Source organism: Cynara cardunculus, assembly GCF_001531365.2.
Source record: "Cynara cardunculus var. scolymus isolate 2C chromosome LG 14, CcrdV1, whole genome shotgun sequence".
NCBI classification, from domain to species: Eukaryota; Viridiplantae; Streptophyta; class Magnoliopsida; order Asterales; family Asteraceae; genus Cynara; species Cynara cardunculus.
In genome coordinates this window covers 272,740-284,979 of record NC_037541.1, presented here as the reverse complement: position 1 = coordinate 284,979, position 12,240 = coordinate 272,740, and the positions used below count along the sequence as shown (strand labels likewise).

At 36.7% G+C, this 12,240-nt stretch overlaps 2 protein-coding genes across 2 annotated transcripts; one reads left to right on the top strand and one right to left on the bottom strand.

Moving 5' to 3' along the window:
* Positions 1–3,312: 3,312 nt before the first annotated feature.
* LOC112526630 (pentatricopeptide repeat-containing protein At1g55890, mitochondrial) lies at positions 3,313–4,702 on the top strand. Its single transcript, XM_025136993.1, has one exon. The coding sequence runs from the start codon at positions 3,386–3,388 to the stop codon at positions 4,523–4,525; it is 1,140 nt and encodes a 379-aa protein (XP_024992761.1). The 5' UTR covers positions 3,313–3,385; the 3' UTR covers positions 4,526–4,702.
* A 1,015-nt stretch (positions 4,703–5,717) lies between these two features.
* LOC112526352 lies at positions 5,718–11,164 on the bottom strand. The gene is made up of 3 exons (XM_025136629.1): positions 10,723–11,164; positions 9,154–9,322; positions 5,718–8,500 (listed from the first exon to the last, which is right to left on the bottom strand). Exons 1-3 carry the CDS (start codon positions 10,834–10,836, stop codon positions 5,889–5,891), a joined length of 2,895 nt encoding a protein of 964 aa, XP_024992397.1. The 5' UTR covers positions 10,837–11,164; the 3' UTR covers positions 5,718–5,888.
* Positions 11,165–12,240: the final 1,076 nt, after the last annotated feature.

Below are 12,240 nucleotides of genomic sequence, written 5' to 3'. Positions count from 1 at the left end.
GGGGTGGGGGTGGGAGGAATCTTCTTGTTATTGGTCAAAAATTTTATGGGATGTTAGGAAGCTCAAATCTTGCCAACATAAAACAATAAGTTGTTCAAAGTGTATGATCTTTAATTAATTTTTAAATAAATAAATATATAAATGATATATATTTTTTTTTATTAACCTGGATATCTAACTCGCTATGCGAGCCGACTAATTTCAGGGCGACCACCTGTTTTGCAGATAGTCCGGAGTCACCGCATTTGAACCTTCATGGCCACAAGGAGATTTTTATTTCTCATTTGATTTGAACATGAGACCTCTTGGTATTTTTGATCTTTGGAATCAAGCTCAAACCAATTAAGTACGACTCTTGTGATTATTTATTTTAATTTTGTGTTAATTATTAATTAATTTGTTGCTAGATTGGTGTGTACTAATGAAGGCTATGTTTGATTGGTCAAGTACAATTATGACCAAGGGATTGACATTGAAGATGAAAAATATTTTCCTAGAAAGTACATAGTTTTTTCTTGAAAAATAATTTTAATTTGAAATTTGTAAAATATGTTATAAAATGAATTTTAAAGAATCAATACTATAAAACCAAAGTATCAGTGATGGATATTAACGAAGGAAAAAATCTCTCACAGATTGGTGACATATCAAAAACTAATTCCCTTGCTTAAACTATATATATATATATGTATGTGTGTGTGTGTGTGTGTGTGTGGAGGTTCAAACAAGAACATCTTCATTTTACAAGAACGCAAGAACACCCTTATCACATGTGAAAATACGCGTGAAGGGACCCTATGATGTGTGGACGATGTGTTTTATGACTTAGGACGAGTCAAAGGTTGTCTGCGTCTATGATTTAGCATCACATGTGATGGTCGTGATGGATAATAGTATCATATCAATAACACCCTTATCACATGTGATAATATTTGTGAGGAGACTTAGTGGTGTAAGAGCGACTTGGCCCGCAACCAAGATCGCATCAAAAATCGTCCGCGTCTCTGATTCAGTATCACATGTGTATCATATATGATGGAATAATAGTATCACATGTGATTGTCTATAGTAAAAAGGTGTTCTCGCGTTCTCGTAAAATGAAGGTGTTCTCGTTTGAACCCTTCCCTCTGTGTGTGTGTGTGTGTGTGTGTGTGTGCGCGCGTGCGTGCGTGCGTGTGTGTGTGTTTTCCTGGGATTTTCAAATATTTTTGACCTTAGGAGTCATTATTTTAAAATAGAAGATTTTTTTTATTTCACTCAAATATTGATTTATGACGTTGGCTTTCAAAATTAATTAGAAATAAAATCTTATGAAAAAAAACAGAGTTGTGTACAAGTGTTTAAGGGGGTGTTTGGTAAAAAGGTATTAAGTAGTAATCAACATGAATTAAAATAAAATAAACTGTTTGGTATTATATAATATAATTGACTTATTTCCCGAGAAACCCAAATTTTCATTCCAGATTAAACTGAGGGGAATGAAAATTCATTTCCATTTTCATTTTCCAACATTAACCAAACAGATCCTAAATCATATATACAAGTTAAAATATATATAAAAAAGAAAAAAGTACCTACACTAACCCCCGATACGAGATCTCCTTCCATCTTCATCCCCCCGTCATGACTGCTCTATCGATCCCGATGAACTCTCGTTAAAATTGTCAACAACTCTCTCACCAACTTCAAACGATACGAGGGTAAAATAAGTAAATGAACTCCCGATATCAAGGTTTCATCCAAATCTAAAACCACAATTTGTTTTCCCGACCAAATGTTTATCAGTTTGCAAAGAGCCAGAGACACATGGCCTCGAGAAAGGTGGTGGTGGAGAGAGGTTGTGTGAAACAGGGATGGGATGGGCATACGTCAGCAGCCGGAGATAGTGAACTCCCCTAGAGATGGAAATCCACTTCATTACGGGTGTCAAAGAAGGAGCATTCGCCGCGGAGAAAGATGTCAGATTTTTTTTGAAATATATGTAATATTTATATACAACAAATGCAACAAATAAACTCACGAACACTCCTCACCTTGGGTAAGATTTGAACCTCTGATCTCCTAGAAAGCCAAGGACTACGATACCGCTAGGTTAAAAACTCTTTTTAAGATGTCAGTATTTTTGATGGACATGGGCTAGTGGGGAGTAGTTTTAGGATTTATTTAGTTTTTTTTTTTTATTTCAAATGATTGTACATATACATAATATCCTTGCAAACTGATAAAAAAAACCATGCAAACTGGTCAAAATACCCTCACATGACTAGCATATGAAGTTATTTAACAACAATAGCTAACAAACATTAGGGTCAAGGACGAAAACCGTAACAAAATGCAAACCATAAGACTATTTGTGTAATTATTGAAGTCGATGGATGAAAACCGAAGTTTTTCTAAACCACAAGGACCTTTTTTGTAACTTACTTCTAGTATTTTGGTATTAAAACTTAATTGATTTTTGAAATTATAATTATTTAAAAACCTAATTTTAAAACTCGTATGTCAATTTATAAACCATTGATGTATGAAATTTTTAGAGTAATTGTTAATATTACGTTATAATTTAAGGAAATTAGAAGAGTACTCGTACAATACAACGAGACACATTTCGATTTTAATGTTTTATTTTATTATTTATCTATGTCGATGTTATAATACTATTTTATGTGTTTTTAAGAAAACAATAATGATTTTATTTTTGAATAAAATATAAATTTGAATATATTATAAAAATTTAAAAAAAAAATATTAATGTTAATATGAAATCAACTATTTAAAAGTTCTATTTTTTAAGTAATTTCTATAATTTATTTTTTTATTATAATTTAATTTAAGTTTAATAATGAAATAATTTATTTTTGGTTTAATATTATAAATTTTATAAAGATAATAATTGAATATTCTGTTAGAACTTAATAATTATCCTAATTTTATTTTAGCTTTTTTATATTTAAAATAAGATGTTTATCCTATATTTGATTATGTCTATCTGCAGTTAGTTACACGAATTTGGATATGAAGCTTTAATAAGTTAAACTTACACACAATTTACTTATAATCTTGAGTTTTAAGTAATATGCATTAATAAACAGTACTTTATGCATAAAAAATTGTTTTTAAGAGTTTTTATGAAATGCTTTATAATCTAGTATAGATTATAATAATTTGAGTAAATTACAAATTTGATCCCTAAAGTTTATCGTTTAGTACAAAACTGCTCCTTTATTTTCAGTTCCATTTTCATCGATCTGATAAAAGAAGAAAACCTTGAATTAGGGTTTCAACTCATAAACACAACAAAGCTTAAAAACACAAACTTGATATCAGTGAAGTGGATGCTTTTCAACAAGCCGGCATATTTTCCGACCTCCACAACACTCTAAAAATGGCTTCCATTTCTCGCATCTTTCGCACCTTCTTCTCCACTTCAGTCTCCAAATCGCCGGCGAAATCTTTCTCCGATGACCTATACAAGGAACACAATCTCAAAAGGGTTGTTCAGAAATTCAAAAAGTTATCGGAATCGCATATGTTCCGTAAACACGCCAATGTCTACGGCAACACCGTCCGCCGTCTCGCCTCCGCCAAGAAATTCAATTGGATCGAAGAAATCCTCGAGGATCAGAAACAATACGATGAGATTTCCAAAGAAGGGTTTGCGGTCCGATTGATTTCGTTATACGGGAAATCCGGCATGTTTGATCATGCCTTCAAGGTGTTCGACGAAATGCCAGAGAGAAAATGTCCACAAACTGTTAAATCTTTTAATGCACTTTTGGGGGCTTGTGTTAATGCCAAGAAGTTTGATAAACTTGATGGGTTTTTCCGGGATTTGCCGGAAAAACTCTCCATTAAATCGGATATTGTTTCGTATAACACCGCGATCAAGGCGTTTTGCGAGATGGGTTCGTTCGATTCGGCTGTTTCTCTGTTCGATGAAGTCGAAAAGAATGGTTTGAAGCCTGATTTGATCACTTTCAATACGTTACTCATCGGGTTATATGGAAACCGTAAGTTTGTCGACGGCGAGAGATTCTGGGCGAAGATGAGGAATACGAGCATTTCACCCGATATCCGAACTTACAACGCTCGATTGGTTGGATTAGTTGCGGAGAAGAAACTATCAGAAGCCGTTGAATTCTTTGGTGAATTGGGTTTGAAAGATCTCAAACCCGATGAATTCAGCTACAATGCGATAATCCAAGGGTTTTGTAACGATGGCAATTTAGAACAAGCGAAGAACTGGTACGCAAACTTGATGGAAAGTGATTCAGCTCCTAATAAGGCCACATTTGCGATTCTGATTCGTTTCGTTTGTAAAACGGGCGATATCGATTGGGCCGTTGAGCTTTTTAAGCAGGCGGTTCAAGAAAAGTGTCTTCTTGATCCGAATGTGATGCAGCTCGTGATCGATGGATTGGTGAAGGAGTCGAAAACCGAAGAAGCTAAGAAGCTTGTGGATATCGGGAACTCGAATAAGTTTCGACGCTACAATTTGATCATCCCTGCTGCTGAAGGTGAGTAATGTATGAACTTTCAGTTCTTGTTTTTATGTAATCTTTTCAAGATTATGATGAAAAAAAAAGGATTCTAAAAAGGGATTTGAGGTTTGGGGTTTAGGGTTTATGGTTTATCTGATTAGGGTGTTCTTGTTCTTATAATTTTGATTAAATCAAAAGAATGATATATCTTTTAGTTTTTATTTGTTTTTATTTCGTAATATATTTATATATATATATATATATATATATATATGTTGAAATGGTTGTTTTTTCATTGGTAAATTGCATGAAAAAGTAACGTATTTAACTTGATTCCTATTTTAGATATTTTACTTTTAAAACTTACATTTTGGTACCTAAGATGTAAAGTTTTAAACATTTAAGTACTCGGATAACTTGTTGAAAAATTAACCGGTTATCATGCTGATGTGGCGAGTGAAGTGGTATCAAACTCGGTATTATTTGTTATTCAACCCAACTTCATCTTATCACTCGTCACATCGGTATGGTAACCGGTTAATATTTCAGCTGGTTACTCAGGTACTTAAATGTTTACAACTTTACATCTTAGGTACCAAAATGAAAGTTTTTTCATGCAATTTGCCCTTTAAAAAATTAGAAAAATATATATGAATAAATGGTTGCATTTGAATAAAAATATTGGATGAAACCGATGCGATACATTAGATAACCAATAGTAATATCCAATTGATGGAACTGATCCGACTCAATCATGCATTGGATTGATCGGTTGTCAAATTTTTTATTGGCTCAGATCATATGACAAAATCCAACATCCAAACAATGATTAGATCAGGTCACTTTGATCTGCTTAAATTTAATGGATGGATTTCAACAGATGAACACCCACTAAATAAACTTGTTTACAAGTTAGCTGTTTGTCAATTGCTGAATGGTTTGGTGCAGAATGATAAAGTGGTCAGAATGATCAAAAGACTCTCATGATATAGAGCAAAATGATATATAATTGTTCGGTAATTGTTTACAATGAAATCAAAGGGCTAAATGGTTAAATGAGGTCCAAGATATAAAATCATTCAGAGGGTTTTAGAATCATTAAGAGAAAAAAAAATTATCAAACAAGATTCGTCTCTCAAAGATTCAGAGGCCGTCTCTTAATGAAACTATTAAGTAGATTGAAAACCCGTTTATCATGTGAAATACGAACATAATATAAAATCTTACAACGTTTATTAAAGAACAGATATTAATCGTTACACTGAATAGAATTTATTACAAACTTCGTTACATTTTGATACATAAATCCAAATTTTATTCCTCAAAAGAGTTGTGGAACAATTTATGAATCAAAAATTTCATATCGATTCAACAATACACCGTTTAAAACGGTCGAAAACCTCGGTTTTACGCTAACGAAATTAGCTTCTTTTCGAGCAATTTTGCTCGTCGAAGCGCATCCAACGCCTCCGCTTGCTTTCCCGCACGTTTCAACTTCACCGCCTTCACCTTCTCCGCCTTGATCCGCTCTTCCAGCTCCGTTCTATCTTCGTTTGCGGTCTCAGGCTTATTGATCACCGGTTTGGCCGTGGCAGCCTCTGCCGGCTTATTGATCACCGGCTTGGCCGTGGCAGCCTCTGCCGGCTTATTGATCACCAGTTTGGCAGTGGCAGCCTCTGCCGGAATCTTGTTGACCACCGGTTTAGCCTTTTCAGGCGGAGAAGATTCTATTCCTACTTCTCTAAGAGCGGATAAAAGTTGAGGATCAAGAAGATCCTCGACGCTGACGTCATCGACGTTTCTTGCTGGTTTCGTTGACTCGTTGGCGGCTTCGAGTTGACTTTCGAGATTCTTGGCCAATTCAAACTCAGCATCCGCTTCCTCAGTCCGACCTTCCCTTCTCAGCTTAAGTGCTTGCCTCTTGTGGCTTAATGATTCCTGCTGCAACTTGAATCGGTCACGAGATGACAGTTTAGGCGGCGAATCATCGGTTTCCTCCTTCCTGGTGTCGTGCACCACATCCGAACCGTTTGTTTTGCTCGTACTTGGAACCGGAGTTCGTTCGCCCGTTTCCGAATCCAGGTTCTTGTTCTCCATGGTCGTATTCTCTTTCTCGAGAAGTTTAGCCTGCTTTAGCTCCTCCTTAGCTTCGGCTATCCTTCCTTCTCGCTTCAGACTGACCGCTTTTCGCTTGTGAGCCAAGATACGCTGTTGGACTGAGCCAGACTCGTGTGCATCAACTCGAGGTTTATCGTCTACAAAAACCGCAGCAACGGTACTTGTTTGAGGCTTTTCCACCATGAAAACCTCGCTAACGACTGTTTCTCCACCTGCACTTCTATCAACATCCTTTTCTGCCATGAAAACCTCGCTAACGACTGTTTCTCCGCCTGCATTTCTATCAACATCCATTTCCGCCAACTGGGATTCTAAATTTTTCGTCTTTTGAAGAACTTCTTCGGCCTCATCGACGTTTCCTTGGCGTCTCAAAGCGAGCGATTTTCGTTTTAGTGCCAAAAGCTCCCTTTGAATCTCGGTTTTACTTTTCCGTTTTGGTGGTTCGGGCTCGGCCGCTGCTTCAACTTTTCCATCATCTTCGTCTTTCCAACCCAAATTCTGTAAAAGCGATAGATACGATGGATCGTTCATATCGGTGTCAGTCACATCCTCGCCTTCATCTTGAACGTCCATCGGTGCAGAAAGGTCAATACCCTTAGTTGCTGCTGGTTTGACTTTCGGACCGTTTTCCAACTCTTCGAGTTGCTGTTCGAGAGCTTTCCCGTTCATTAATTCTTGATCGGCCTCATCCGTTTTCCCTTCCCTCCGTAAAGCAAGAGCTTTCTTTTTCAAAGCAAGAAGCTCTCGTTGAATCGCTAACTTGCTTTTCGGTGCCGTTTTACGGTCTGAATCGAGTTTCAACGGTGCAGCTGCGGAACCTTGATGCAAACCATCATTTTCTTGATCGGATTCAAGCAATTTTGCCTTTTTTAGCAATGCCATCGCCTCTGCGGTGTTACCGGCTCGTTTCTTGTTAAGTGCTTCTAATTTCAACGACCGTATTTCGCTTAACCGTGCCTCCTTATTATCAACCGCATGATCTTCAGTCCAGCCTAAAGATTGCAAAGCGGCTGATATTTCGGGGTCGTCCATATCTTCTTCGGTCACTTCAAAGTTACCATCGATATTGGGAACATCGTCCATACGAAGAAGATGGTCAAAGTCAAAGTTACGATCCCGATCATTCCCAGTTGCTAAAACGTCATGTTTATCAATACCCATGCTACGAACCAACAACGAGAACTCATCGTCAGAATCTTCATCATCACCCAACAATTCCCGTTCTTCAATCTGCTTTTCGAGTATTTTGGCTCTCTTAAGTTCTTCTTTGGCTTCAGCAAGCTTCCCTTCACGTTTAAGAGCGAGTGCATTTTTCTTGATAGCAACAACCTCAGATTTGTCGATACCGAAACTACCCTTTTCGGGATTAGTAGTCTTCTGAGAGACTTCTTTGAGTAGGGTCGATAATTCGCCCTCCAAGGTCATGCTTACGGGCTTTTTATCAGCATCATGAAGATCAAGATCCGACCATCCAAGTTCTCTGAGTTCGCTAACGAGATCATCCTTTTCTTTCGGCTGTTTTCCCACTCCAACCTTTGTGCTCTCATTTGCACTGCTCGATGAAAGAGCCTTCCTACGGTTTTTTCTCAATTCGATCTCGAGAGTTCCAGCTTGTCTTTCGAGCTCTTTTCCCCTTTTAAAAGCCCTCAAGGCTTCTTCGGGCTTTCCTTCCGCTTTCAAAACTTTATACTTTTTCTTTTCCTCCACCGCTCGTTGTCTCAGTTCTTCGGGAGTAGTTGACTCGAGGTCAAGCTCCATGTCATTATTCGAACATGATGCACTTGTGGCTCGTTGCAGCGAGTGAACCGACTCTTTATCTGATGAAACCGATTCATTTCCACCGTCACCGAGAACTTTGGTCAAGACATCATCCTCATAATCGGATGCAAGTTTTGGAGCCCCTGTAAAAGAAACACAATATAAGCACTTTTAGGTTGTGTTTGGTACATTGGACAAGGCGGGTAAATTACTAAACTACCCATGTCAAGTTAAAACCCAAAAAGCTCGCACAATTCTTTCACCCACTTACTTCAACCCCCTGGGGGGGAGGGGTCCCATCCTGTCTATGTACCAAAGCATCCTTTTGCAAATGCCTCATAATAATTGCTGCATTTTCTTTTCGGTTTACCGTCACTTAACGTGAATGGATTGTATGGTTCCTTGGTTTGTGGTGAAAGACGTTTTCGATATTGAGCAAACAGTCAAACATTTAATCACACAATGTATCAAGTCAAAAGTTGCAATTGATGTGGAACGAAGGAAGTATTTCTCATCAACTCTAACGACACTCTCAAGAATTTAATTAATTTCAAAAATTACATCATTTTTCAAGTATATAATGTTTGAGAAAATCATAAAGTAAACCAAACCAAACTGACCCAACATCTCCCACTAGAAAGTAGGGTCTGGGGTGAGATGTAAAGAAACGGCAGATGTGACCTCTACTTCAAAGAGTAGAGTGGTTGTTTCATGAAGAACCCCGACTGTGCAGGATTAACACATGATGAACATAGAACGAGATAAAAAAAGACAGTATCTATGTATAGGAACTTACCTCTTTTAGATTTATTCTTGTGTCCATATCGCATTTCAAAACGAGCTGCCTCTTCTAAAGTTTTACAGGGTTCACAAATACGAACAGGTGATTCACCTTGACCTCGTAAGTACATTCTTTGCTGGGTACAACTTCCACAGAACAACCCCCCACATCTTCGGCAATGATGCTGCAAATCCGCATATATATACATAAGTTATAAAAAGAAGCATGTATTATGACATGTGGGACAGGTTCAAACGAGAAGCGTAAACAGTTTGAGACATTTCTACAAGACAAGTGACTTTCTCATGGTCAAACGAAGCTCAAAATCAATAATCATGGGGGTTTTAGGTTTTAGGCAGACAGACAGAAGTCAAAGATTACCATAATGTTTCTGAAATATAGTAGAATGCATCCAACTTTAGGATAAGATTACAATATAATCAACTTTAAAACAAAGGGTTATCAGAAACATTCAAAGCAGAAGCAAATAACATTTTCCATTAGAAGCAATCCACCAAGTTTTTCTACAATCGCTAATTATAATTTTGCTACAGTCGGTTTTATGAAGAATTACCCTTGTTTTTGATGAATTTTCATGATCTAATAACCCCATTTTTAATCTTGGTCTAAGAAGTTGTTTTACTTGCAGCTTAATGAACTTAATGGTCTAGACGCATTCAGCCATACAAGTGTGTTTCTCTACGGCTTTATCGTTACGCCATTAAGCCGGAATGGCTATATGAAATAAGCAAGGATCCCTTACTTGTTTATCCCATTAAGCCACCTCAAACAAAAAAATACCAGCCAGAAATAAACCAACCCTCTTTCTTTGCCTCCCTTAAATCCATCAATCTTAGGTCTTATGTCCCTCCCCGATAGATAAATTTATCCAGACAGACAACTTAATTCATAGAGGGCTTAGGGCTGTTTGGTTGGTTTTCCATTAAATCCTGTATGGATAAAGCTATGTGGATTAATTTGTCTGTATAGATCGGGAAGGTTTTTGTATAGGACCGTCTTTTTCATAGACTGAAGGAGCGTGTTTTCTTTTATTGGGAAGGGCAAGTTTGGAAAAAACTTGCCTATCTGCATACAACCCCAGCTTACTGAATAAGCCATTTTCTCTATCATTCAGCCACCAACAAACAGTCATGTATACCTGACCGAATAAGCTGCGAGTCTCATTAAGCTGCTAACAGGCCATATAATGGGAAAAGATTAACATCCCCTGAGCTAATACTAAGGATATTTGAAACATAAAACCTTAGAGAACTATATGGATTTGAAGTTCTAAGTAGCATCGTAGTTCAGAATTCAGATCCTTCCTGGTTGATAAGTTTAAGCCCAAAACAGTTCCATCTTTTAGCATTTCTTGCATAATCAATTTAGTTATAAAGAGAGTTTGAAGTTGGATCACAGTCATTTGACTTTGAGAAGTCAAATAGAATTTTACAATAAACTTCCATCAAGTTTGAGCGAATTTCAACAATCAATTCTCCATCCATCAAAGCCCAATCGTAACAAGTGATTAAGAGTATTTACAACTTGAAACGGCAAAACCACGTAATTTAAATCCGATCAAACCTTGCGATTGATAAAAGTGAACTGTGAAGAGCATCCTTGGCAATGTGACGCATCGATCACCCAATTATTTCCTCTTACTGATGGCTTCGGAGGCAATCCAATCTTCTCCAACATCTTTATCAAGACGACGAATTCGAACAAAAATCCTCACACAAAAGCGGAAATTGGAATCGATAATTATAGTCTTATGGAAAAGGAAACCAAAAACTCACAGTAAACAGTAGAGGGGAATAGGTATAAGATCAATATGATGAAGATGAAAGAGGGGAAAAACCCTAAATCTTCTCCAATCTCAGGGTTTCTGATCGAACGAGATTAAATGCAGAAAAAAATTACAAAAGGATCAAGAACACAATAGCGATTGAAAGCCTAAATCTCAGCTCGAATCAAGCGAACGATGATCGGCTAAAAATGATAAGAACTTCAACAAAGAGAAGATCAGAACCGAAACTAGAGAGAGAGAAGAAAATTGAGAGAGAGAGAGAGAGAGAGAGAGAAATGAAATGAAAAGAAAAAAATGGTATTTATAGTTATACACTAAAGCCCTCATACTTTTTCGTTATTGCTAAATTACCCTTCAACTTCTGAGAATAAATTATAGCACACAAGCTTTATAGTAAATTTAAAGAAACAGACCTTCAACTTCCATATGTTTTACATTTCGTACCCACAAACAATAAATAATCAACTAACAGAAACCATGAAGTTAAATAGTGAGATTTTTGGCGTTGCAGTAAGGTCAAGACTCATATCTTAGATGTTTACTACGTTTTCCAATGTGATTATATATATATATATATATATATATATATATATATATATATATATATAGGGATGTTATTCTACACCCTTTGTCATTCCTACAACCTATGCAACCCTTATCTCAACCATTCAATTTTTAATCAATGATTCAGATGCATTTCATGGCATAATTGTAATAAAAATGAAGTTGGGAAACACGCGCTTCATATATTGAGGGCAAATAAGRGTAAAATTGGAATTGGGGATTTCATCTATTCWAAGTAACGATGYGCAGAGATTACGAAATGCGATAATCACTCTGCATTGTATTACATTAGCGRGATTCATTGAAGATTCACAGCATACTATTACGAAGAACGAGCAATGGCAGAAAATTTTCAACCCGGTATCGTTATTGCACCAAATCGAGGTAATCGTATTGTTGATTCCATTTCGTATACCTAGTTTATACAATCTTATATATCGATATGTCTATGATTCAGTAAGGAAATTGAGCGAGAGAATCATGATCAGAAATTCATTCTCCAAGTTCAAGAACACGGTGGATAATCTTGTTGTCTTAGACGAGGACGAACCTGACGATTTTGCAATGAACCAAGCTACATTTCAACCTGCTGAACCAGTTCTTCCATTTACACCATCAGATGACTCAACAAATTTCGAAGGTTAGTAAATATTAAAGTTCGATGTTTTGAGGGTTGGCTAGATTATTAAGTTCTTGGATGCAGATTTGTTTTACATTTTGCATATAGAATA